Source organism: Labeo rohita, chromosome 20 (assembly GCF_022985175.1).
Source record: "Labeo rohita strain BAU-BD-2019 chromosome 20, IGBB_LRoh.1.0, whole genome shotgun sequence".
Classification (NCBI taxonomy): Eukaryota; Metazoa; Chordata; class Actinopteri; order Cypriniformes; family Cyprinidae; genus Labeo; species Labeo rohita.
This window is the reverse complement of record NC_066888.1, coordinates 15,137,961-15,164,356: the sequence shown is the minus strand read 5'-3', so window position 1 is coordinate 15,164,356 and position 26,396 is coordinate 15,137,961. Positions and strand designations below refer to the sequence as shown.

Below are 26,396 nucleotides of genomic sequence, written 5' to 3'. Positions count from 1 at the left end.
CAGAAAGTATATTTTATCATTTCTATACTGTAGTAAATGTGCGTGTCTCTAAATAACATGTCTCGTATATTTTTATAATTGTGACATGTGACCGCGAGGAACCACTGACAATGGTTTATAATAGCGAGTAGATTACAGAATATAAAGCAATAAAAAGAAGGATAAAATCTTCTGATTACATGTTGAGTATAGTGCTTGAATATATAGGCTATAAAAAAATAATAACAAATGAGAAAAAATATATACAGCGTTGGTACCCAGTGGCAAAAGGAAAACCGTGGTGGAGGACACGAAAGAAATTTCCTATTGAAATACATTAGAAGGAAATTCGTGCTCCGTGACGCGAAAAAAAAATCCTATTGAAATACATTAGAAGGAAATTCGTGCTCCGTGACGCGAAAAAAAAATCCTATTGAAATACATTAGAAGGAAATTCGTGCTGAGTGACGCGAAAAAAAAATCCTATTGAAATACATTAGCTAGACATTCGTGCTGAGTGACACGAAAAAAAGAGGGAAATTCGTGTCCGGGAACACGAATCAATAGATTAAATTTCGTGACTATATCACAATACGGTTTGTACAGTATAAAAACCATTACGCCTATGGAATGTCCCCATAAAACATGTAAACCCAACATGTGTGTGTGTGTGTGTGTGTGTATGTATGTTTATAGTAAACATCGCATTGTTGAATTATCAAGCACACTTTTCTGTTATGTGTTGAGAAAAGACGAGGATATCGGGATGATATCAGTTTTATCTGGCATATTTACCATAAACGGTCGATAAGGCTCATGTGTACTGTAGGCTAGTATTTACTGCTAGATTTGACACACCAAACCGATGGAAAAACTGTATTTCTTAGTAAAAAAAAGACAGCATTTACATGCGATGGCCGTAGCACAGCTGTGCAGTCTCGTTATTTTACCGGGAGAATATGTTTATATTTTTATCTGGAAGCACTGACGATCGTTTACAATAGTGAGTTTACAGAATAAAAATAGTGAGTAGCCTAAATAAAAAATAAAATGCAATAAAAACAACGATAAAAGTCTCCTACTTAGATTAAAATGAGAATAATAAGTACAAAACCAATTAAAAACTGACATTTAGAGATTAAACTGACATCTCAAACATTCAAAATCATCATCAAAACTTGCTGGATAAGATGTTTTATATTACAGGAGGTAGAAATGATAAAAAAGTGACCACTAATGGTGAAGAGCTAAAGATTGAACAAGAGAATCAGGTGAAAACAAACTTACTGATGATTACATAACTTATTCATGTGATGCTGTGTGCAATCATCTGTCTTTTTCTCTCTCTCCAGGATGACGTGATGTATTCTACTGTAGTCCATTTTAAAACAGCATCCACACCAGCTCACACACACAATGACCCAGCAGAGTTCACGGAGTACTCTCGTATCAGTGTTAAATGCTAAAAGAACAAGTGAGCACTGTAGATACACTGACACAACTGTATACTTTATGAGAATTTTCTGTAACCTCAGTTTGAAAATAAACCTTTTCATTGTTGGGATGATCTTTATGTGACTTTAAAGCACATCAAGAATGATTGTAAAGCAGGACTAAACAACTGAGGAAGCTGTTTCTTGTCTCTATTTTCAGACATGTGAGCACTGACAGAGGAACAAAAAATGAGTCACACATTATATGCATTCACTTTTGCGTTATGTTATCATGCAAAATCACTAACCATAGTGTGTCGTGCTTGGTAGTTCAGACTTTGCAATACATTGATTTTACGATATACATTGATTTTACCATAGTTAAGGGGAATTCTTGAGCATGGCACAAAGTGCTTAAAACATTAGTAAATATCAGTTTTATAAATGTAAACACAATAGCTGAAAGAGTTCACTGCTTTACTTGATTTAAGCAGAGGTCGTACAACAGGACCTGAAAAAATATATTGCTTAGCGCTCTCACACACAGTTACGCCTATCAGTCATTTAACTGGTTTTATTGTATTTTTACCTTTTTAACTTGATGTGTTTTGCGGGTGTTTGAGCTTTTTGGTACAGGCAGGACTTTTGGTGTAGGTGGAGCTTTCTCTCTATTAATTTTCTCTCCATTATAATTCTAATTCTAAGAGTATTATTTCTTTCTAAGAGCAAAATTAGGATATTAGATTATTTTACAAAGCAAAGTTGTATAGGTAATAACACTGGTCTGTTTGTCAATTGAAAAAAAAAAAAAAACTTAAAAAAAAACAGTAAGTACAATGTAATTTCCTCCCCCAAGTCAAACTCCAAAGAGGGTGCATACTTTCTCTAGTCTACATACAACGTCTTCTGACACTGTACAATAACTTAGGAAATTAGGGGAAAAAACTAAATATAATTAAAAAATAATAATAATTAAAAAAATAAAACTCTTCTCATTTAAATTTGGCACAATTCTTTCTTTACAAGTAAAAATGGGCACAGATAACCTTTCTCAGGAAGTTTGATTGACAGGCGATCTGACCAATCATAACATATCTGCCAGACCGGAGAGTAGATTAACGTCGGTATAACGTCTTTCTGCGTTGAAACAAGATACAAGATGTTCATACCTGTTTGTTTTATGCTATAATTAGTAAAGAGGAAGAGATGATCGGTTAAGGTGTGTTTGAACTGAGGCGGTACAGCGAGCTGTCACGACACATTAAAGAGCCACAAAACAGTATTTATTGTTTGATTTTTTAAAAAAATATGACACAGTTTAAAGCTGAGACTTTGTTTCATACCTACAGTTACATACTCTGTCTTGTTTGTCGGTGCACTGTCAGTTTATTCTTTGCTACCGCAATGTATTTTTAGCTGCTTGAAAACAGGATGTGTGGCGTCAGATGGTTGATCGGACATAGCAACAGTAACTAAGGTAGCCGGGTCTATGCGTAGGGTCAGTTGATGATGGATTGCTTTTTTCTCCTTTTTTGCTGAAGCTTTGCATTTCTGAGACACTTCTCAAAATTTGACTCGGTAGACATGTAGGTTTCCGCAGGAGTCTCTGCAGCTTGTTAAGGTGATCCTCGTACTTGAAAGCACTTAGGTTGTCGAGGACACCGTGGAGTTTTGCATCTTCTGCAAGATGTACAAGACGGATGTTGTGGGTTAGGAACTTGGGGGCGTATAGCTGTCCAAAATGTGACAAAAAGTCACAGAACATCATGGGCATAGTGAATGTGATCACCAAATAGGCTGTTAATGCACAAGATGAAGATTTTCACAATAAACAGCAGGAAGTTTCTGTATACCTCTGTGCTGCGTAGGTTTTCCAGCATAACAGGACCTGTGTACAGTAAAAACTGTCTAAACTAGTAGGATGCAGTTCTGGAAAATTGTGGCACTGGAGGGTTCCTGATGGTTTTACACATAATTCTTCTCATTAATTCATAATTCTTTTGCAGTTTACTTGTGTCTTTTCTTCTCCACCTGTTTTTTTTTTTTTTCTGATTCTGCTGACCCAATGAACATTTTGCTGTCCAATGGTTATGCCTTAACTTCGCAATTTCTGTATTGCATTAGTTTTGAATATTTCTCATGGGGATGTAAGCATTTTTGACTTTTCAGTCAGAGTTAAATCTCTTTTTTGGCTCATTTTATCTGTAAACAAAAACCTGCTTAATAATTATGCACACCTGAATATGAGTCACGACATGACTGTTATTTTGCTACCTGCCAGTGCATGAAGAAATGTCTCCATCTACTGGGTCAACAGGAGTAGCACAATACAAAAATAGTTTACACAAGATTAAAATTCTCTGCTGGCTGTTCAAACAAAAAACAACAACAAAAGAAAACCACAACAATCTGTTTTTATTAAAATCATCAGCTTCATTAATCATTAATAGACTCCAAAACCACCTGATTCATTCTCATCTGATTCATTTTCCCTGCACTTGCATGTACACATACTGCCATGTTTTTTACATACATTTTATAAATATGGAAGCTAAAATATATTAAAGTTATGAATACCTGCATATTCATAACTTTAATCTTTAGAAAAAAAAGGTTTAAAGTTTTGTTGTTATTTTTCCCCCACATAAATAAACATATTACTTCACCAGAAGTGTATTTTTCATGCCATCAAACATTTTACTTTTCTAGCTTCTCACAGTATAGAACATTTAAATACAACAAAAACCTTCAATTTGTATGTAGTGCTGTTTTACTTTCTTAATAAAAGTAACATTACACAAATATTTCATAAACAACAAAAGCATCACATACTTCAGCTATGCTTATTCACAGGTCACACAGTTTTACTGAGGAAGACATACTGAACCAAAACCCAGGATGGAGAGGCTGAGTGAATGTGGTCTGGACTCTGTGTAAGAGGGTCATCTTGTCAAAAATGTTATAAAAGGAAAGAGTTCCAGCTTTATAGTTGACATACACCCCTATTTTAGAGGATATTGGGCCTGAAATCTCAGTTTTATAGTTGTCATGCCAGATACAAGGAGTTGGAGAACATTCCAGACTCCAGGACTGACTGTTGTGTCCAAACCAGTGTGCACGATCATGTCCTTTTCTTCCCACTCTTTTATATGAAACAGCAATATAGACCCCATATATTCCTTTTTCCCATTCAACTTCAATTTAACAGTGTCCAGTTATACGTTCTTTGCATAGCACCTGGGGCCAGAAATCAAATCTGTCTGGAAATAAACATTATCATCCATGTTTGCTTCACGGCATGCTGCTTCTCTGTTGTTTTCAGAAATTCTGAGTTCATCGTGCGCAGTGGTGATGTCCAGTGTAAAACTCTGATAATCTGCAGACACAAAACCAGAAATTAATTTAAGAAAACAGATTAGTGATATTTTAAAATAAATTAAACTAGTTTTGCAACATTGTATGTACAGTACATTATGTGCACTTACATCGTAGAAAATCCTCACTGGTTTTTGGCTCTAAAGGAAGTCTCAACTGGAAATTTGTAACTGCAAACATACAGATAAAAAAGTGCAATTATTGTTGCTAATCTATGTGAAAATTCCACTAATTTTTTTTTTCTCACCATTTGAAATTATTTTGTTCTCCGCCGTGCCAAATTTCTGGAATTCCATTTTAAGATCAGAAAGAGATTTCCTCACAAGATCAGGTTTAACATTCTGACTGACAGTTAAGCTGGGTGAGTTCACAGATCCAGACAATGAAGAAACAGACTGAAAATGCTGTAGAGAGAAATACCAAACAGGCATGTATATTTACACTGTATTTAGACTACAAAATATTTTTTTCACATTTAAAAATTCTCAATTTAAAGCTGTTAAGTCATTAAAAAAAGTAATATACAGTATATAGCCAAAAAGTAACAATTATTTTCTTAGTGTGAAAAAATAAACATTATCATCCATGTTTAAAACCATTTTCTACTATAACAAACCTTGTGGAATGGAAAGGTTACATGGATCCAGCTGCTCTGAAGCCATGAAACTATGTTCCATCTTTTAAAAAAAGCTTTATTTCTAAGACCTCAGAGCAGTTGAGGTTTGTGGCTCAGCTTTTTGAAGATCATATCTAACCAGTTTTTAAGCTGTAATGAAAAACAGTACATATATCATTCAGTAACATACAACTACAATTTTAGGTAATTTAAAGTTTAAATTCTTCCAAGAACACATAGAAGTCTGATTCTTAAATGCGTGGAAGTTTCGCCAATCATTATTACATACTCAGGTCCACTTATTCTTCAACATATTAGTAAACCTATGGAGGAGACATCCAGTTCATTAGGCGCAAGAAAATAATGAGAAGAATAACAACATGCAGTAAATGGTAAAACTGTTTGCACTTCAAACCAGTGTGTTTATAATTACGGTAATACATTAAAATAGTAAGACATACCAATCTGCAATATCAAGCAGCAAAATGAGCTGTCTTGCACAGCTAAAAACAGCTGGACGCAGATGAGACCGGAAGCCAAATCCAAATCCGATGACCCCTTTAAGAATACAAAAGAATAAAACAAATCACATCTTGTTATCTTTTGAAACGTAGAATCAGTAATTTGAGCAGATGATTTTACCATCACTGTAATCATCAGAGCGCACTTCCCTAGTACATTCAGCATCTGACTCATATTTGCAATCTCAACCATATTCTCAAAACTATCGCTGACAGTTTATTTACCCTGTGTTGTGGGGTAGAACTTTTTATATTAAAAACAAACAAGCAATTGCCCAGATTTAAAAAGTAACATAATTAGTTACTTTTTTAGGGAGTAACTCAATATTGTAATGCATTAATTTTAAAAGTAACTTTCCCCAACACTGTATTTACCACATTCACCATCAAATGACAGTTACACTTATATTTCATTGCATACAGTAGTTAGGCTACTTTCATGCCAGTTCAGTTTTTGCTGATAATATTCGTTTGTTTTATGCCTGCGGTAATTTTGAGTGGAACAAGAAGTCATCATTGTCTATTAAACAGTATAAAGGTGAATAAAGGTGAATAAAGGTGAATTGCACTTACTGAGTCATCAAATATTTAATTTATTTTTGCGCTGGAAAAATATATTTACACTACTACCTTGGGTCACTCAAGGCCATTATACAATTTTTACAAAAAAGTAATACTAAAAAAATATTATAATTGTTTTATTTTTGTCTTGTTATAGCTAATGTTTATAATGAATAGATTGAGGAATTCTAAGAAAGCTGAACTTTACAAAATGAAGGAGGGAGAGGGTAGAAATTAGTAGAAATTTGGAGAAGGTGACAAACACAGCATCTTTAAATTTCACATCCAATGACCTTTGAGTTTCCCTTGTACTTTAATATATTCCAGGCCATTTATTGTGTTTTTTTGTATGCAACTGTATTTATTATATGTTATGCTGATATTATTTCAGGAAAGTGTTTTTTACTGCAGTTTGAGCTGAAATATAGTTTGAAAACAATTTATATAATGTTTTCAGGCTGTGATTTGGTTGCAAACAGAAAGACAGTTGCAGTGACTGGATATTCAGGAGAGTCTGTGGTTCTGCCCTGCTCTTGCACTGAACTACTGGCTAAACCTGAACAGATACAATGGATGTATTTTATAGCAGTTAAATATAAAGAAATTTACCCAAATGAACAGACTGAAACTTACAAGAACAGAGTAAAATTGTTCAATTCAAACACTCCAGGAAATCTTTCTTTACACATATCAGCACTGACCACAGAGGATGAAGGAGACTATCAGTGTTACATCTCGTCTCAACAAGATGTCACTGTCCGACTTACTGTACTTCATGCTGAAGGTAGTTTTCTTCTGTTTTTGTTGTCATGTTAACTTTGTTTCTGACACTTTTGATGCTACAGTATGTTTTGTTGTTCCAATGTTATATTATCACTGACAATTATTCACTTCTGAACAGAGAAACCATGTCTATACAATTAGTTTAACAACACATGAGCCGTCACAACAATCACCAGAACTTCCACTGCCTCAACAATCACATCACACACCACAATGTAAGTCACAGACTTGGTTTGCTTTTCATTACTCAGTGAGCTTTACTATAATGTCTTTTTTCCTATGAACATGATATGTCAACTATCCTGTGTGTGTTTCTCCACAAATGTTTTAATTTTAGTGACTGTGTTTTCTGTAGTACTGTTACTGGCATTTCTGGCATTATCTTCTAGATATGGAAAGGTACATAATCACACTTTCTTATATTGTAAACAACCACCTAATGAATACATCCTAGCAAAATTTTGATTTTAGAAATTGATAAATTATACATACAAGCATTTTCAAAGTATGGCATATTGATAGATGTCAAACAAGTTGTTATAGAGCTGTGGATAAGCTTGTTTCATTTAAACTTAAGTAGAATATTTTAAATCAGTATTACAGTTTAAAAAAGCATTTCTATCATTTTGAGTGCCAGTATTTGCTGCTGTTTAAAGATATAAGACCGTTTTCTGACAACTACAAAAGAATAAAACAAAGCACATCTTGTTACCTTTTGAAATGTAGAATCAGTCATTTGAGCAGATGATTTTACCATCGTTGTAATGGTTGCACTTCAGCATCTGGCTCATATTTGCGATCTCAACCATATTTTAAAAACTATCGCTGACAGCTTATTTACCACATTCACCATCAAATGACAGTTACACTTATATTTCATTGCGTACAGTAGTTAGGCTACTTTCATGCCAGTTCCATTTTTGCTGATAATATTCATTTGTTTTATGCCTGTGGTAATTTTGAGTGAAACATCAAGTCATCATTGTCCATTAAACAGTGCCATCTGGAGGAATAAATGTGAATTGCACTTACTGAGTCATCAGATATTTCATTTATTTTTGCGCTGGAAAAATATTTACACTATTACATAGGCCTACCTCGTGTCACTCAGGACCCTATACAATTGTTACTAAAAAATAATCAGACAACAGACATTCTATTATAATTGTTTTATTTTTGTCTTGTTACAGCTAATGTTTATAATGAATAGATTGAGGAATTCTAAGAAAGTTAAACTTTAAAAAATGAAGGAGGGAGAGGGTAGTGAATGGCGTCACGGGTTGCTAAAGACCTGAGGTAGGCATTTAAGGGTAAAACCATGAATGAAACTCTTTATTTTGCTCACTGCTACTTTTTTAGCAGGTCAACAGGTCACGTAATAGTCAGAATAGTTCATATAACTGTACAGATTATTTTCTAATGTGTTTATCTACCTTATCCATTCATTTACTCATGTTTGTTCCTGCAGCGGTTGTTCTTACCTTTAGTGTATCCAAAGACTGTTTCAGCTCATCCAGCTCTTTTTGTTTGTCCTTGATTCTTTGCTGTACTTCCCTTTGCTTTTCTGCAATCTCAATCTTTAGGGGGAAAAAAACAATAAAAATATGTAGCAAGGAAGCATATTAAGTTCCCTGACTGGTCAAACTCGTTCACTGCTGATCATGTGCTCTCATATGCAACTTTCTTTTTAACAGCATTTTTCAACCATTTTACCTCAGAGAACTGATGTAAACATTAAAAATCATTTGAACTCATCAAGTCAGGCATATAACATGAACAAGTTCTCACCTGTTTTCCGGTTCTTTCTGTTTCAGCTTCAACCGTATCATGCCCCTTGTGTTCATTTAACGCGCACAAAGCACAGATACATTTCTGATCTGTGCGACAATAGAATTCATTGAGTTTGTTGTGTTGTGAACAGTTGTTTTCCTCCAGGTATGGGGAGGCTTCAATCAGCTTGTGTTTCTTCAGATAGGGCACTGTGGTGTGAGGTAACAGGTGACTTTCACAGAAAGAAGCAAGGCACATTAAACAAGTCTTGACAGCTTTGCGTTTTCTTCCAGTGCATTCGTCACACTGTACATCTCCAGGTCCAGCATAGCTGGGATCCGAAGAATGGCTCGAAGAAGGTAGCTCCACTTTTTTTATTCTCTCTAACAGATCATCAACCGTGATGGATGTGCGTGGAACAGGTTTTGGAGTGAACTTCTCTCCGCATCGAGGACAGCTGTGGGATCCCTTTGGACTGAGGACACATGCCGAACAGAAGCTCTGTCCACAGTTACAAGTCACTGGATTCTTCAGTACATCTTCACAGACTGGACAGCTGGCCTGGTCCTTTCCTGATGTCCTAATACTGATGCCTGCCATTTCAGTGAGAAAGTGGAGTGTACTAACCGGGCTTCTCTCTGAGAGTTTGTGTTGCTTATTTGAGCATGATGAGCATTTGTTCTCAGAAAAGAAGTTGTTTTTCATTCCATCTGCATTCTTTCACTTCTGTGAAATATGCCACTTCAAGACAACCATCTCTTCCTTGTGGCAGTGTGAAACATTTAATGTCAGTTGCAGTCCACTGATATTCTCATTGACCTTTCCAACACAGATCAGAGTAAACCTGGCTTTAAAAAGTTTCTTTTGACCAATAACCTCCTGGTGGGTAGAGATGACTGAGAATTGTATAATACTGAGTGCTGCTTTTTAAGCCTGACATATTAAAATAGGTGTATAGTACCAAAGTAATGTATATACATATTTTACTTTATGATGCTTACATTACATGAAATGAAAAAACAAAAAAAGTGTGATCTAAATACTATTAGACTGCTGGTCACAAACATGCAGTATCTTAAATCTCTAATGTCTGAATGTCACACTGGAAGTGGCACTAAAATAATAACACACCCACTGAAATTTGGTGCAATGGAAACTGTCAATGACAAACACTGCTTAAATAGGAAAAGAGAGTTGCATTAGGTTATGGAGATAAAAGAAACAGGAAGTTGTAATTTCTAAGGAGTAATAGATGAAACACAGATTAACAAAGAAGGACACTGCTGACCGACTGAGTGAAAACCAACCATGAGGGACCGTTTATATATTTTCTTCTTTATGCTTCACTTCAGTACTGGTAAGTTTAGATTTTGTGTTCTTTAAGAGGACACAGTGTGAGATCAGTGAGCAATGAATATAGATCTGGTTTAAAATAGTAAAAAAAACAAAAAACAAAAAAAAACAGGATCTGATGAGAACATTGTCTTGTTCATAAAATACTATTAAAGTTATCATTTCAAATGTGAAGCAGACAGTAGAAATAACAGGATACACAGGTGGTTCAGTTGTGCTGCCCTGTTCCTGTGCTGATCCTCAGTCTACAGTTACAACAGTCACCTGGCAGTTTGAGCAGGGACTGCGATGGATTCAAGTATCTGAAGATGAGAAATACAGCAGCAGACATGTGCTGTTTAATGAACATTCTCCAACAAATCTGTCTCTTCTCATTTCTGACCTTAGAATAAATGACCAGGGCTACTATAAATGTCTGATTGAACCAAATACTTTTACATATGTTGACTTAAAGGTTAAAGGTAAGTAGAAATTTGGAGAAGGTGACAAATACAGCATCTTTAAATTTAACATCCAATGACCTTTGAGTTTCCCTTGTACTTTAATATATTCCAGGTCATTCATTGTGTTTTGGATCAAAATCATCAAAACTGTATAAAATTAAACTGTTATGCTGATATTTTTGAACATTTTTGTTTTACTGCAGTTTGAACCTAAATGTAGTTTGAAAATAATTTATATAATGTTTTCAGGGTGTGATTTATTTGAAAATGAGAAATACAGCAGCAGTGTGCTGTTGACTGGAACATTCTCCAACAAATCTGTCTCTTCTCCTTACTGACCTCAGAACAAATGACCAGGGCTACTATAAATGTCTGATTGAACCAAATACTTTTACATATGTTGACTTAAAGGTTAAAGGTCAGTGGACATTTGAAATTCAACTTTCCTTTAAACTGAAATACAATATGAATATAATTTGTATAAATATGTTTTCAGGGTGTGATTTGTTTGAGAACAAAAAGACAGTTGCAGCGACTGGATATTCAGGAGAGTCTGTGGTTCTGCCCTGCTCCTGCACTGAACTACTGGCTAAACCTGAACAGATACAATGGATGTATTTTAAAGCAGCTAAATTTAAAGAAATTTACCCAAATAAACAGATTAAGAGTTATGAGAACAGAGTCAAACTATTAAACCCAAGCATTCCAGGAGACTATCAGTGTTATGTCTCGTCTCATCAAGTAGTCTCCTTCACACTTACTTTACTTCATGCTGAAGGTAGTTTTCTTCTGTTTCTGTTGTCATGTTAACTTTGTTTCTGACATTTTTGATGCTACAGTATGTTTTGTTGTTCCAATGTTATATTATTACTGACAATTATTCGTTTCTGAACAGAGAAACCACGTGTCCATATAATGAGTTTAACAACACATGAGCCGTCACAACAAACACAAGAACTTCCACCATCTCAACTATCACATCACACACCACAGTGTAAGTCACAGACTAGGTTTGCTTTTCATTATTCAATGAGCTTTACTATAATGTCTTTTTTATCCTGTGTGTTTCTCCACAGATGTTTTCATTTTAGTGACTGTGTTTTCTGTAGTACTGTTACTGGCATTTCTGGCATTATCTTCTAGATATGGAAAGGTACATAATCACACTTTCTTATATTGTAAACGACCACCTAATGGATCCATCCTAGCAAAATTTTGATTTTAGTAATTGATAAATTATACATAGAAGCATTTTCAAAATATGGCATATTGATAGATGTCAAACAAGTTGTTACAGAGCTCTGGATAAGCTTGTTTAATTTAAACTTAAGTAGAATATTTTAACTCAGTATTTCAGTTTGAAAAAGCATTTCTATCATTTGGAGTGCCAGTATTTACTGCTGTTTAAAGATATAAGACCGTTTTCTGATGTCTGAATTTTTCACAATTTGCTGGCTGTCATATGACATATGATATACAGTAGTCAACATTTGAAGTGGATCAAAACCGTTCATCAAAGTTGTCCTAAAACCAAACCGTTCTTGAACATTTTTGATCCACTTCAAATGTTGACTACTGTATATGCTTATGTGTGCAATTCAGGTGTAAACACAATCTTTTTGCTCTTTCTTCAGGATGAAGTGGCATTTTCTGATGTAGTCTATGTTAAAACCTCATTTACACCAGCTCATGCACAGAATGACCCAGTAGTGCTCCCTGAATATATTAATACCAATGCAAAACAAACTTGAAAACAAGATATATTCATTTTTTTAAACCTCAGAATTCATATTCACAGCGTTTGGTCTAGCAATGGAGTTTATGAACCTTGCATTTTGAGAAAATAATGTATAAAAAGCCATGTTATTCAAAGTAGCAACCACTAAAGAATGAAAAATAATTCTTGCCTTTACTGTAACTGTATGTAGAATATATTGAATCTATCGCTGAGTGTTTTTGAGTGACATTTTGAAACAGCCATGTTTGTTTTGTGTAATTGTTTGAAGCAAAAGCACAGTGCTAAATGTCTTATAATGTCTTGCTTTCTGACAAACTAAAAAAAAAAGTCATAAATAATCATTGTAATGTAACTTTAAAAAGAAAACCTGATTCAGAATGCTGCAGCACGACTGGTCTTGAACGAGCCCAAAAGGGCCCATGTCACACCTCTCTTTATCACCCTGCACTGACTTCCGGTTGTGGTTTGCATGAAATTCAAGACACTGATGCTTGCATATAGAACAGCCACAGGCTCAGCGCCCGCCTACCTCCACTCACTACTACGAATCTACGCTCCCTACAGAAGTCTGAGATCCGCTAGTGAGCGACACCTCATTGTACCATCACAAAGAGGCACAAAATCACTCTCCAGAACATTCTCTTTCACTGTTTCTGGCTGGTGGAATGATCTTCCCACCCCTATCCAGAATGCCAACTCCCTAACAACTTTCAAGCGACTGCTGAAAACTCATCTTTTTTGATACTACTTGACTTGAAAAAAAAAAACTTTTTGTTCTACTCTTTTCCTATTCTTCCCTTTCTAGCTTGTACTTATCTGAACAATGCCTGTTATATGGTATTATGAGCACTTCCTATGTCATAGATAAATCACTTGATGTATTCCCCACTTGGAAGTCGCTTTGGATAAAAGCGTCTGCTAAACGAATAAATGTAAATAAATATAACTGTAAAACCTGCTGTTAATGGACTATTGGGTGGGGGTTGAAATTAGTGTCAACAAGAATAGAGGAACAAGGAAGATGTTTTTCTGTCTCTGTCACTATTGCGTGTTGTGTGTGTTTTTCATCAAACCATTAAGTTGGATTTATTATACATACAGTACTTCAGTTAAATAAAATTCTATTTGTTTTTAACTTTAAACCATGATTATAGTTGCATTATCAGTTTTTTTCATCTTCTTTAAATCTTTTAGATCATAAAAACGCTCATGGATTCTATATTTGCTCAAAGCTTAAAGATTACAGTATAATTAACATAGTAAGCTTTTCCAGTGTGTAATATAAAATGAATACAATGAGTGAGCAAGAATTACTTATGATTAGTTTGTTTAATAGGATTTTATATGTTTTTTTATGTTTAATAGGCTATAATAAAAGGGGTTATACAGGGGTGGTGCATCTTTATTATTGAGCATGTGCGTGACTGCTTTAAATACATTTATGAGTTCTAGGAAAGCATTGTGTGTATTTCTGTGTGTGAGGGTGTCTGTGGTTTCATGTGGCAATGACACTGCTCAAATGAAGAATATGTAAAGATGAGAGAGCTACTGAATGTACTCTTCAGTTTTCTTATGTTTAGATACTTTCATGCTTTTTTACACACTAAATATAACTAAATATAACAGCTAAAGTTTAACTAGCTCATGTATAACTAAAGTTTATTGGATATGTTAATCTCTGTTGCATCTTTCTACTATCAAATGAAAAAAAAACTATATTTGTGAATATGATTTGGCAGCAGAAAGGGTTTTGTGGCCACTGACTATCAATCATACACATCACACAGATGCAACACTGATCTATTATGACACAACATCTTGAGGCTGACAATGAAAAAATACAGAGATGCATCATGCAAAGAAATGTAACAGGAAGACAGTTTCAGAAAAGTAAGAGCTTGGAACCAAACCATTAAGACACAGAATAGAGTTGGTGAATGAGTGAATGAGAACCAGTCATGAGGGACCACTTATATCTTTTCATCTTTATGTTTCATTTCAGTACAGGTGAGTTCAGATATTATTTTATTTATTTTATTTATTTAATTGTTTTTGTTGTTGTTTTTTTGAATGAATTAAAGTGAGATGGGAAAAATGTGGCTTTAGTTCTATACAATAACAATTTAAAAATAACTATTTTGAAAAAACTATTTTGAAAATGAAACATTGAACCTTACTGGTGATAAAAGAAATTTACAAATTGTACTTTGTATTTTTTTTTTCTAAGATAGAAAAGTCTATTCATGCCTACAGAGCTTTGAAATAATTTTTCAACTCCAAAATATTTCATTTGAAATGCTCTTTGAATTCCTAAGGGAAATGACTAACAATGAAATAAAAATCTTGGTTGTTGTAGAATAAATCAGGAAGGGAGCTTTCTCTTTTGGAAGGTAGTGCATAAAAATTGCATTTGTGCATTCAGATATACAGGTCTGTTACACATTTCTTTAAAGCCTACTTGAATGCTCTAAATAAAGTCTTTTGTTTGCAGGCTGTATTGTTTCAAATGTGAAGCAGACAAAGATAATAACAGGATACACAGGTGGTTCAGTTGTGCTGCCCTGCTCCTGTGCTGATCCTCAGTCTACGGTCACGACAGTCACCTGGGAGTTTCAAAGCAGTGGAAATCGATGGATTCCAGTATTTGAAGATGAGAAATACAGTGGCAGACGTGTGCTGTTTAATGAACATTCTCCAACAGATCTGTCTCTTCTCATTACTGACCTCAGAACAAATGACCAGGGCTACTATAAATGTCTGACTGAATCAAATACTTTTACATATGTTGACTTAAAGGTTACAGGTAAGTGGACATTTGAAATTTAATCTTCCCTTTAAACTGAAATACAATATGAATATAATTTGTTTAAATATGTTTTCAGAGTGTGATTTGGTCGAGAACGGAAAGACAGTTGCAGTGACTGGATATTCAGGAGAGTCTGTGGTTCTGCCCTGCTCCTGCACTGAACTACTGGCTAAACCTGAACAGATACAATGGATGTATTTTATAGCAGCTAAATATAAAGAAATTTACCCAAATGAACAGACTGGAAGTTACAAGAACAGAGTCAAACTGTTAAACCCAAACACTCCAGGAAATCTTTCTCTACACATATCAGCTCTGACTACAGAGGACCAAGGGCACTATCAGTGTTACATCTCGTCTCATCAAGCAGTCTCTGTCAGACTTACTGTACTTCATGTTGAAGGTAGTTTTCTTCTATTTCTGTTGTCAGATTACCTTTACTATTCATTTGCTTTTGAAGAAACTTGGAGGATAGCATGCTGTTTCTTGTGTTATATTATTACTGATCATTTTGGGCTTTTAAACAGAAAAACCTCATATCAATACAATCACTTTAACAACACATCAACCTTCACACCAAACACAAGACTCCTCAACTTCACAACTTCAACCGACTCAACTCAACATCACACCAAATCAACATCACACACCTTATTGTAAGCAACAGACTTTGCTTTTCATTACACAACAATAGTTACAATAATGTTTTCTCAATTTCTTTCAAGTGTTTGTATGTAATTATTACAATTTATTCATGGAGCTTTTATGAGCTTACGTTGAGATATTTATGCATATTCGTACTAGATTCGGGAGGGGAAAAAAGCATTTGTCATGCCATTTGTGTTTCTCCAGAGATGTTTTCATTCTACTGGGAGTGTTTTTCTCAGTGCTTTTACTGGCATTACTGGCATTTATATGGTGGAGATGTAGAGGTACGTGAACACACATAATCACACTTCTGATAACTACACAGACTATAATACCCATAATTATGTGTAAATGACCAGCTAATGGGGCTGAATAAAACACATAGAATAATAAGTACAAAACCAATTAAAAACTGACATATTTAGTGATTAGACTGATGTCTCTAATATTCAAAATCATCATCAAATGGCTATGATGTTTTATGTTACAGGAGGTAGAAATAATAAAAAGGCCACCACTGTTGCTGAAGAGCAAAAGAGAGAACAAGACAATCAGGTGAAAACAAACTTAGCGTTACTTAACTTATTGATGCAATGCTGTGTGTACACTCATCCATCTTTTCCTCTCTCTCCAGGATGACGTGATGTATTCTGCTGTAGTCTATGTTAAAACAACATCCACACCAGGTCACACATGCAATGGCCCAGCAGAGTTCACACAGTATGCTCCTTTCAATGTTACACGCTAAAATAACAAGAGTAAGCACAGAGAAATTAACTGTATACTTGTTATGAGAATTTTCTGTAACCTTAATTTGAAAAGAAAACTGTTCATTGTTAGGAGGACCTTTAAGTGACTTTGAAGCACATCAAGAATGATTGTAAAGCAGGACTAAACAACTGAGGAAGCTGTGTTGCTGTGTTGCTGTGTTGTCTCTATTTTTAGACATGCGGGCACTGACAGAAGAACAAAAAAAATGAGTCACACACTATATGCATGCATTTTTGCAAAGTGACAAACCGTGTTGGGTTTGGTGGTTCACATTTAAGCTTTAAAATCAGAATGAAATGTTTAATTTTATAGTGAACAATTCATCTGTTACTTTTTTCTAACTATTTTTGTGCTTGTAATTTTAAAAGATTCTTCAGTTATTTTGACCACATAAATTCCCTTTCTTACAACGGTCTGCAAACTCTCATTTAGATCTGCCTCCATCCATTCAACAACTGATGAATGGGACCAAATTCTGCCCTTTTGTTTCTTTTTCAGTAATCCATTTCACTCAGGTCACAATATACATACATATATATATATTAACATATACCCCTGGTTTCACAGACAAGCCTTAAGCCTAGTCCCAGACTAAAATGTAAGTCTGAGCTGTTTCAACTGAAAGAAATTTGCACTGACTGATCTTAAAATATATCAGCGCCTTTGTTTTGTCTCAAGATGCACACCAGTAATGTTTTTTTTTTTCTAAGGCACATTTATAAAAATTACTTGTCCTAACTGAACTATGGCCTAATCCTAGTTTAGTCTAAACCCTGTCTGTGAAACCCGGCCATAAAATGATAGATGACACAACCATTTTAAATGAGAAATTACAACAAAACTAGGTTAGTGAAATACTTACAATCATACATCAGCAAGACTTCTTGCTGGGTCCATAGCTGAACAAAAACGAAACAACAACAACAAAAACTATGTTGAAAAGTACACACATATTTTTGTAACATTGTAAATCATAATTACTAATTTATATCTATGAAATTACAATTACAATTTACATAAATGTTTTAAGAAAAAGATAGTGAAAATATATGAATATTTGTAATAATAAAATAAAAATGTTTTGTAAAAAAACATTTGTGTATTACTTTACTGGTATCTATACCAGTGGTTCTCAAAATAGCACCAGTAGTGGTACTCAGAGGAATCACTAAATTAATTATGAGTTAATGTTAAAACACAATACATTTTAACTTAATCTTTATTTAAGTTTATTTACCTGTTTGTAAGCACAGTGCAGTGTTAATGTTAATGTTCAAACTGTATATTTACAATGTTAAAGTGGCTGACAAGAATAAATATTCTTATTAGGGAAAAAAACAGCTTCATGCAGAGATGTAGCTGAATAGTTAGGCCTACTATGCTACTGTACATAATGCTGGTCATTATGGTAGTACTTGGAAAACCAAATATTTTCTAAGGTGGTACTTAATATAAAAAGTTTGAGAATCACTGATCTATACAAAATTACAATTTACAGCCACTTCCTTTCCAAGTATCTATCAATTATTAGGGTTAGTTGTTGCAGCCCTCGATGCATGATTTTTTTGTTTTTTATTATTACTATTATAATTTTCACTGGCAATGTTTTTAATAGATTTTTACATGTGTAACGCCACGCCAGCAGAGGGAGCCCTCACCCATGGACTGTCTGTTACCGCTCCCTCTGCTGCTTCTACAGTTACTTCCTGTTTGGTGGCCATTTAGGGAGGCCTATACCAAACAGGCTTTGCGAAGTATTGTTTTGCCTGTGTGGACTCTACTAAGCGTTTTCCCTGTTTCATTGCCACGGTTTTGTTATTTCCACGGTTTTGTTTTATAGTCATAGTTTTGCCTCGTTCATAGCCTTGTTTATTTGCTACTATTGGACTGCTCACTTGTATTTTGACCTCCTGCCTGTTTATTTTGGATCTTGCTTTTGTCTTGCCTACGTATATCTGTTTGTTTGGAGATCGACCCTGCCTGTCTTGACTACGCTGTGTTATAATAAAGCTCGCACCTGGATCTTACATGCTTCCCACGAGCCCTGTTACAACTTGATATCATGTGTTTTACATTTTATATTGTTTGTTAACCTACTTCAACTGAGCCTGTATGTGTCTTTAAGGAAAGAAAAGCCAAAGACGTAATGTGTGGCCAAGTATGGTGCTCCATACCCGGAATTTGTGCTCTGCATTTAACCCATTCGAGTGCTCACATATACAGCAGTGAGTACTGAACACACACCCGAAGCAGTGGGCAGGTGTTTTTTTTTTTTTTTTTTTTTTTTTTTGCTTTTTGCTGCGGTGAAATACATCGGCAGACGTGTGCTGTTTAATGAACTGACCTCAGAACAAATGACCAGGGATACTATAAATGTCTGACTGAACCAAATAGCACATAACAGACTGAAACTTAGAAAAACAGAGTCAAATTGTTAAATCTAAACACTCCAGGAAATCTTTCTCTACACATATCAGCGCTGACCACAGGGGATGAAGGAGACTATCAGTGTTACGTCTCGTCTCAGTAGTCACTGTCAAACTTACTGTACTTCATGCTGAAGGTAGTTTTCTTCTGTTTCTGTTGTCATGTTAACTTTGTTTTTGATGCTACAGTATGTTTTGTTGTTCCAATGTTATATTATCACTGACAATTATTTGTTTCTGAACAGAGAAACCACATGTCTATACAATTAGTTTAACAAGACATGAGCCGTCACAACAAACACAAGAACTTCCACCACCTCAACAATCACATCACACACCACAATGTAAGTCACAGACTTGGTTTGCTTTTCATTACTCACTGAGCTTTACTATAATGTATTTTTTCCTGTGAACATGATATGTCAACTATCCTGTGTGTGTTTCTCCACAGATGTTTTCATTTTAGTGACTGTGTTTTCTGTAGTACTGTTACTGGCATTTCTGGCATTATCTTCTACATGTGGAAAGGTACATAATCACACTTTCTTATATTGTAAACGACCACCTAATGGATCCATCCTAGCAAAATTTAGATTTTAGAAATTGATAAATTATACATATGAGCATTTTCAAAATATGGCATATTGATAGATGTCAAACAAGTTGTTACAGAGCTCTATATACGCTTGCTTCATTTCAGTATTACAGTTTGAAAAAGCATTTCAATCATTTTGAGTGCCAGTATTTGCTGCTGTTTAAAGATATAAGACTGTTTTCTGATGCCTGAATTTTTCACAACTTGCTGGCTGTCATATGAAATATAATATATAGTAGTCAACATCTGAAGTGGATCAAAACCGTTCATCAAAGTTGTCCTAAAACCAAACCGTTCTTGTCTTAGGAAAACTTTGATGAACATTTTTGATCCACTTCGAATGTTGACTACTGTATATGCTTATGTGTGCAGTTCAGGTGCAAACACAATCTTTTTGCTCTTTCTCCAGGATGAAGTGGCATTTTCTGATGTAGTCTATGTTAAAACCTCATTTACACCAGCTCATGCACAGAATGACCCAGTAGTGTTCCCTGAATATGTCAATACCAATGCTAAACAAACTTGAAAACAAGATATATTCATTTTTTTAAACCTCAGAATTCATATTCACAGCGTTTGGTCTAGCAATGGAGCTTATGAACCTTGCATTTTGAGAAAATAATGTATAAAAAGCCATGTGATTCAAAGTAGCAACCACTAAAGAAAGAAAAATAATTCTTGCCTTTACTGTAACTGTATGTAGAATATATTGAATCTATCGCTGAGCATTTTTGAGGGACATTTTGAAACAGCCATGTATGTTTTGTGTAACTGTTTGATGCAAAAGTACAGTGCTAAATGTCTTATAATGTCTTGCTTTCTGGCAAACTAAAAAAAAAAAAAGTCATAAATAATCATTGTAATGTAACTTTAAAAAGAAAACCTGATTCAGAATGCTGCAGCACGACTGGTCTTGAACGAGCCCAAAAGGGCCAATGTCACACCTCTCTTTATCACCCTGCACTGACTTCCGGTTGCGGCTTGCATCAAATTCAAGACACTGATGCTTGCATATAGAACAGCCACAGGCTCAGCGCCCGCCTACCTCCACTCACTACTACGAATCTACGCTCCCTACAGAAGTCTGAGATCCACTAGTGAGTGACACCTTTCACTGTTTCTGGCTGGTGGAATGATCTTCCCACCCCTATCCAGAATGCCAACTCCTTAACAACTTTCAAGCGACTGATGAAAACTCATCTCTTTCGATACTATTTGACTTAAAAAAAAAAACAAAAAAAAAAACTTTTTGTTCTACTCCTTTCCTATTCTTCCCTTTCTAGCTTGTACTTATCTGAACAATGCCTGTTATATGGTATTATGAGCACTTCCTATGTCATAGATAAATCACTTGATGTATTCCCCACTTGGAAGTCGCTTTGGATAAAAGCGTCTGCTAAACGAATAAATGTAAATAAATATAACTGTAAAACCTGCTGTTAATGGACTATTGGGTGGGGGTTGAAATTAGTGTCAACAAGAATAGAGGAACAAGGAAGATGTTTTTCTGTCTCTGTCACTATTGTGTGTTGTGTGTGTTTTTCATCAAACCATTAAGTTGGATTTATTATACATACAGTACTTCAGTTAAATAAAATTCTATTTGTTTTTAACTTTAAACCATGATTATAGTTGCATTATCAGTTTTTTTTCATCTTCTTTAAATCTTTTAGATCATAAAAACGCTCATGGATTCTATATTTGCTCAAAGCTTAAAGATTACAGTATAATTAACATAGTAAGCTTTTCCAGTGTGTAATATAAAATGAATACAATGAGTGAGCAAGAATTACTTATGATTAGTTTGTTTAATAGGAATGAGTAAAAGACAGAATTAATTGGCTATAATAAAAGGGGTTATACAGGGGTGGTGCATCTTTATTGTGTGAGCATGTGCGTGACTGCTTTAAATACATTTATGAGTTCTAGGAAAGCATTGTGTGTATTTCTGTGTGTGAAGGTCGCTGTGGTTTCATGTGGCAATGACACTGCTCAAATGAAGAATATGTAAAGATGAGAGAGCTACTGAATGTACTCTTCAGTTTTCTTATGTTTAGATACTTTCATGCTTTTTTACACACTAAATATAACTAAATATAACAACTAAAGTTTAACTAGCTCATGTATAACTAAAGTTTATTGGATATGTTAATCTCTGTTGCATCTCCAGCTGTTTTCTACGATCAAATGAAAAAATATATATATTTGTGACTATGATTTGGCAGCAGAAAGGGTTTTGTGGCCACTGACTATCAATCATACACATCACACAGATGCAACACTGATCTATTATGACACAACATCTCGAGGCTGACAATGAAAAAATACAGAGATGCATCATGCAAAGAAATGAAACAGGAAGACAGAGTTTCAGAAAAGTAAGAGCTTGGAACCAAACCATTGAGACACAGAATAAAGTTGGTGAATGAGTGAATGAGAACCAGTCATGAGGGACCACTTATATCTTTTCATCTTTATGTTTCATTTCAGTACAGGTGAGTTCAGATTTTATTTATTTTATTTTATTTTTATTTATTTATTTATTTATTTATTTATTTTTTCATTTTTATTATTATTATTTTGGTTTTTTGAACGGATTAAAGTGAGATGGGAAAAATGTGGCTTTAGTTCTATAAAATAACAATTTAAAAAATAACTATTTTTAAAAAACTATTTTGAAAATGAAACATTGAACCTTACTGGTGATAAAAGAAATTTACAAATTGTACTTTGTATTTTTTTTCTAAGATAGAAAAGTCTATTCATGCCTACAGAGCTCTGAAATAATTTTTCAACTCCAAAACTTTTCATTCAAAATGCTCTTTGAATTCCTAAGGGAAATGACAAACAATGAAATTGCATTTGTGCATTCAGATATACAGGTCTGTTACACATTTCTTTAAAGCCTATTTGAATGCTCTAAATAAACTCTTTTGTTTGCAGGCTGTATTGTGTCAGATGAGCGGCAAAGAGTAAAAATAACAGGATACACAGGTGGTTCAGTTGTGTTGCCCTGCTCCTGTGCTGACTCTCAGTCTACAGCCACAACAGTCACCTGGGAGTTTGAGCAGGGAAATCGATGGATTCAAGTATTTGAAGATGAGAAATACAATGACAGACGTGTGCTGTTTAATGAACATTCTCCAACAAATCTGTCTCTTCTCATTACTGACCTCAGAATGAATGACCAGGGCTACTATAGATGTCTGACTGAATCAAATACTTTTACAGATGTTGACTTAAATGTTAAAGGTAAGTAGAAATTTCGAGCAGGTGACTCATTTGAGTTTTTCTTGTACTTACAATAATCCAGGCCATTTTTGTTTGCAACTATATGAAATATTATGCTGAAATCATTTTAGTAAATCTTTTATTTTTCAACTTCCAAATGAAATACAATAGGAGCATAAATATTTTTTCAGGGTGTGATTTGGTTGAGAAAGGAAAGACAGTTGCAGCGACTGGATATTCAGGAGAGTCTGTGGTTCTGCCCTGCTCCTGCACTGAACTACTGGCTAAACCTGAACAGATACAATGGATGTATTTTATAGCTGTTAAATATAAAGAAATTTACCCAAATGAACAGATTAAGAGTTATGAGAACAGAGTCAAACTATTAAACTCAAACACTCCAGGAAATCTTTCTCTATACATATCAGCACTGACTACAGAGGATGAAGGAGACTATCAGTGTTACATCTCGTCTCATCAAGTAGTCGCTATCAGACTTCGTGTACTTCATGTTGAAGGTAGTTTTCTTCTGTTGTCAGATTACCTTTACTATTCATTTGCGTTTGAAGAAACTTGTAGGATGACATGTTGTTTCTTGTGTTATATTATTACTGATCATTTTTGGCTTTTGAACAGAAAAACCTCACATCAATACAACCAGCTTAACAACACATCAACCTTCACACCAAACACAAGACTCCTCAACTTCACAACTTCAACCGACTCAACTCAACATCACACCAAATCAACATCACACATCTTATTGTAAGCAACAGGCTTTGCTTTTCATTATACAACAATAGTTACAATACTGTTTTCTCAATTTCTTTCAAGTGTTTGTATGTAATTATTACAATTTATTCATGGAGCTTTCATGAGCTTACGTTGAGATATTTATGCATATTCGTACTACATTCGGGAGGGGAAAAAAGCATTTGTCATGCCATTTGTGTTTCTCCACAGATGTTTTCATTCTACTGGGAGTGTTTTTCTCAGTGCTTTTACTGGCATTACTGGCATTTATATGGTGGAGATGTAGAGGTACGTGAACACACAATCACACTTCTGATAACTACACAGACTATAATACCCATAATTATGTGTGAAAGACCAGCTAATGGGGCTGAATAAAACACATAGAATAATAAGTACAAAACCAATTAAAAACTGACATATTTAGTGATTAGACTGATGTCTCTAATATTCAAAATCATCATCAAATGGCTACAATGTTTTATGTTACAGGAGGTAGAAATGAGAAAAAGGCCACCACTGTTGCTGAAGAGCAAAAGAGAGAACAAGACAATCAGGTGAAAACAAACTTAGTTTTGCAAAAGTGTTACTTAAACTATGCTGTGCAATGCTGTGTGTACAATCATCCATCTTTTTCTCTCTCTCCAGGATGACGTGATGTATTCTGCTGTAGCCTACGTTAAAACAACATCCACACCAGCTCACACACACAATGACCCAGCAGAGTTCACTGAGTACGCTCGTATCAATGTTAAACGCTAAAAGAACAACAGTGAGCACTGAGAAATTGACACAGCTGTATACTTTTGTTATGAGAATTTTTCTGTAACCTCAATTTTGAAAAGAAAACTGTTCATTGTTAGGAGGATCTTTAAGAGAGTTTAAAGCACATCAAGAATGATTGTAAAGCAGGACTAAACAACTGAAGAAGCTGTGTTGCCTGTCTCTATTTTTAGACGTGAGCACTGACAGAGGAACAAAGAAAAATGAGTCACACACTATATGCATGTGCTTTTGCAAAATGACAAATGTTGGGTTTGGTGGTTGACATATTTAAGCTTTAAAATCAGAATGAAATTAATAATTTTATAGTGAACAGTTAATTTATGTTACTTTTTTTGTGCTTGTAATATTAATAAAAGATTCTTCAGTTATTTTGACCACATAAATTCCCTTTCTTACAACCGTCCGCAAACTCTCATTTAGATCTGCCTCCATCCATTCAACAACTGATGGATGGGACCAAACCGTCTGCCCTTTTGTTTCTTTTTCAGTAATTAATTTCACTCAATATTAAATATGAAAGAAAAAAAAATTGTAAAATATATTATATATATATATATATATATATATATATTAAATAGCACAATTCTTAAAATAGGAAAGAAAAAGGCCTTCGAAGCTGCAATTTGGACATTTAGGAAGTCCATCATTGAAGTCCACTATATGGGGAAAAATCCTGGAATGTTTTCCTCAAAAACCTTAATTTGTTTTCACCTGAAAAAAATGAAAGACATAAACATTTTGGATGACATGGGGGTCAGTAAATTATCAGGAGGTTTTTATTCTGGAAGTAAACTAAACCTTTGAAGTCTGAACAGTTTCAAATGCTAAATATAAAAAAGTGTGACAGACTGATCAAATAATAATGAGACAGATGGTGTAACTTTATTGTGTGAGCATTTGCGTAACGGATGAAAATAGATTCATGAGTTGTAAAAAATAATGTGAGCGCAGGTCTTTGTGTGAGGGCAACTGTGGTTTACATGGAAAATTACACTTTTCAAATGTGAGAATCTGTTAAGATGAGCAGTAATGATAGAGCATGCAGCTTCTAACTATCACAACACAGCAATATACTCAACTCACAACAGTATTCCACAACATGTTTTATAAAAGTTATTACTTTATTTTATTCCCCCCACACCTAACACATGCTTTGAGTTTAAATGAAATGTTAAGTGATCAAAATTTGTTCTGCTGTGACTAATACGCCATTTTATTTTTTTTTCCCTTTCTACCTAGTGCGAACGGCTAAAACTTTGTTGCTTCCGTGTTTCAGGAAAGTTATTTGATCTACTGCTGAACGACTACGACTGGTCTAGTTGAGTTTGAGATTTTCATAAGACTGGTTTGAATCCATGCAACTGATGACCCTCATAGTTTGCTCCAACAGTCATAAGCAGCCCAGTCCTGATCGCTGCTGCTCATCAATCTGAACCATTAAGGCCGAAGTTCAGTGTTGTATTTTCAGTGATGGAGAATTTGATATATCTAAATATTATGTTCTTAAACACCATGTGCGTTAGATACTGTCAACAAAGCTGCCAGGGAACAGCCCGGTTCGGCCGTTTCTCTGTAGTGTTCCTTTAAACCAGCCGTCCTCTCGTTTTCTGTGCACAAATACAATGTCTCCCTCCTTCAGTTCCAGCTCTGCTTCGCTTTGGGGAGGGTAGGACACCACCACACGGTACCTGGAGGAATGAGAAAATGTGATGTTTACAAGTCAAGTAATGTTTCTTCTGTTTGATGTGTAAATGTTGATTTCTGGTTGTTAAAGGGTTAGTTCACAGGTGGGTGTTTCTTGTCAACAG

The 26,396-nt window shown here is 34.8% G+C and overlaps 4 protein-coding genes and 2 long non-coding RNA genes across 7 annotated transcripts in view; 4 read left to right on the top strand and 2 right to left on the bottom strand.

Moving 5' to 3' along the window:
* The window catches only part of LOC127182707 (polymeric immunoglobulin receptor-like), a 39,063-nt gene extending 22,126 nt beyond the window's left edge, over positions 1 to 16,937 (top strand). Inside the window, exons 2-8 of the mRNA XM_051138217.1 lie at positions 15,064 to 15,375; positions 15,455 to 15,781; positions 15,906 to 16,034; positions 16,233 to 16,310; positions 16,517 to 16,581; positions 16,661 to 16,784; positions 16,867 to 16,937. Of these exons, the coding sequence (XP_050994174.1) occupies positions 15,064 to 15,375; positions 15,455 to 15,781; positions 15,906 to 16,034; positions 16,233 to 16,310; positions 16,517 to 16,581; positions 16,661 to 16,774 (1,025 nt within the window). The 3' untranslated portion in view covers positions 16,775 to 16,784; positions 16,867 to 16,937. The remainder of the gene's footprint in view (positions 1 to 15,063; positions 15,376 to 15,454; positions 15,782 to 15,905; positions 16,035 to 16,232; positions 16,311 to 16,516; positions 16,582 to 16,660; positions 16,785 to 16,866) is intronic.
* LOC127182711 (uncharacterized) lies at positions 4,699 to 5,191 on the bottom strand. Its single transcript, XR_007829948.1, has 3 exons — positions 5,035 to 5,191; positions 4,898 to 4,957; positions 4,699 to 4,788 (listed from the first exon to the last, which is right to left on the bottom strand). It is a non-coding gene; the product is annotated as an uncharacterized LOC127182711 (long non-coding RNA).
* On the bottom strand, positions 8,490 to 9,963 carry LOC127182710 (E3 ubiquitin-protein ligase TRIM47). The gene is made up of 2 exons (XM_051138220.1): positions 9,057 to 9,963; positions 8,490 to 8,845 (listed from the first exon to the last, which is right to left on the bottom strand). The coding sequence occupies exons 1-2, from the start codon at positions 9,741 to 9,743 to the stop codon at positions 8,711 to 8,713; spliced, it is 822 nt and encodes a 273-aa protein (XP_050994177.1). The 5' UTR covers positions 9,744 to 9,963; the 3' UTR covers positions 8,490 to 8,710.
* Positions 10,377 to 11,644, top strand: LOC127182697 (uncharacterized). Its single transcript, XM_051138209.1, has 3 exons — positions 10,377 to 10,395; positions 10,547 to 10,852; positions 11,331 to 11,644. Exons 1-3 carry the CDS (start codon positions 10,377 to 10,379, stop codon positions 11,642 to 11,644), a joined length of 639 nt encoding a protein of 212 aa, XP_050994166.1.
* LOC127182712 (uncharacterized) lies at positions 11,744 to 12,796 on the top strand. The gene is made up of 3 exons (XR_007829949.1): positions 11,744 to 11,828; positions 11,911 to 11,987; positions 12,469 to 12,796. It is a non-coding gene; the product is annotated as an uncharacterized LOC127182712 (long non-coding RNA).
* On the top strand, positions 14,259 to 24,893 carry LOC127182708 (uncharacterized). Of its 2 annotated transcripts, none has more exons than XM_051138219.1 (7): positions 14,259 to 14,579; positions 22,762 to 23,070; positions 23,478 to 23,567; positions 23,686 to 23,814; positions 24,013 to 24,090; positions 24,295 to 24,359; positions 24,451 to 24,893. In XM_051138219.1, exons 1-7 carry the CDS (start codon positions 14,531 to 14,533, stop codon positions 24,562 to 24,564), a joined length of 834 nt encoding a protein of 277 aa, XP_050994176.1. In that variant the 5' UTR covers positions 14,259 to 14,530; the 3' UTR covers positions 24,565 to 24,893. The 2 variants fall into 2 exon arrangements, with proteins under 2 accessions (XP_050994176.1, XP_050994175.1); XM_051138218.1 differs by lacking the exon at positions 14,259 to 14,579 and adding an exon at positions 22,186 to 22,313 and having other exon boundaries at positions 23,241 to 23,567.
* Positions 24,894 to 26,396: the final 1,503 nt, after the last annotated feature.

Excerpts from the sequence above, each read along its gene's own strand:
- LOC127182710 (XM_051138220.1), bottom strand. The coding sequence starts at position 9,743 with ATGAAAAACAACTTCTTTTCTGAGAACAAATGCTCATCATGCTCAAAT. Across the intron at positions 8,846-9,056 it reads CAGAAAGAACCGGAAAACAG|ATTGAGATTGCAGAAAAGCA; the intron begins GTGAGAACTTGT and ends TTCCCCCTAAAG.
- LOC127182697 (XM_051138209.1), top strand. Across the intron at positions 10,853-11,330 it reads TGTTGACTTAAAGGTTAAAG|GGTGTGATTTGTTTGAGAAC; the intron begins GTAAGTAGAAAT and ends ATATGTTTTCAG.
- LOC127182708 (XM_051138218.1), top strand. The coding sequence starts at position 22,265 with ATGAGGGACCACTTATATCTTTTCATCTTTATGTTTCATTTCAGTACA. Across the intron at positions 22,314-22,761 it reads TATGTTTCATTTCAGTACAG|GCTGTATTGTGTCAGATGAG; the intron begins GTGAGTTCAGAT and ends TTTTGTTTGCAG. Across the intron at positions 24,360-24,450 it reads AGAGAGAACAAGACAATCAG|GATGACGTGATGTATTCTGC; the intron begins GTGAAAACAAAC and ends CTCTCTCTCCAG.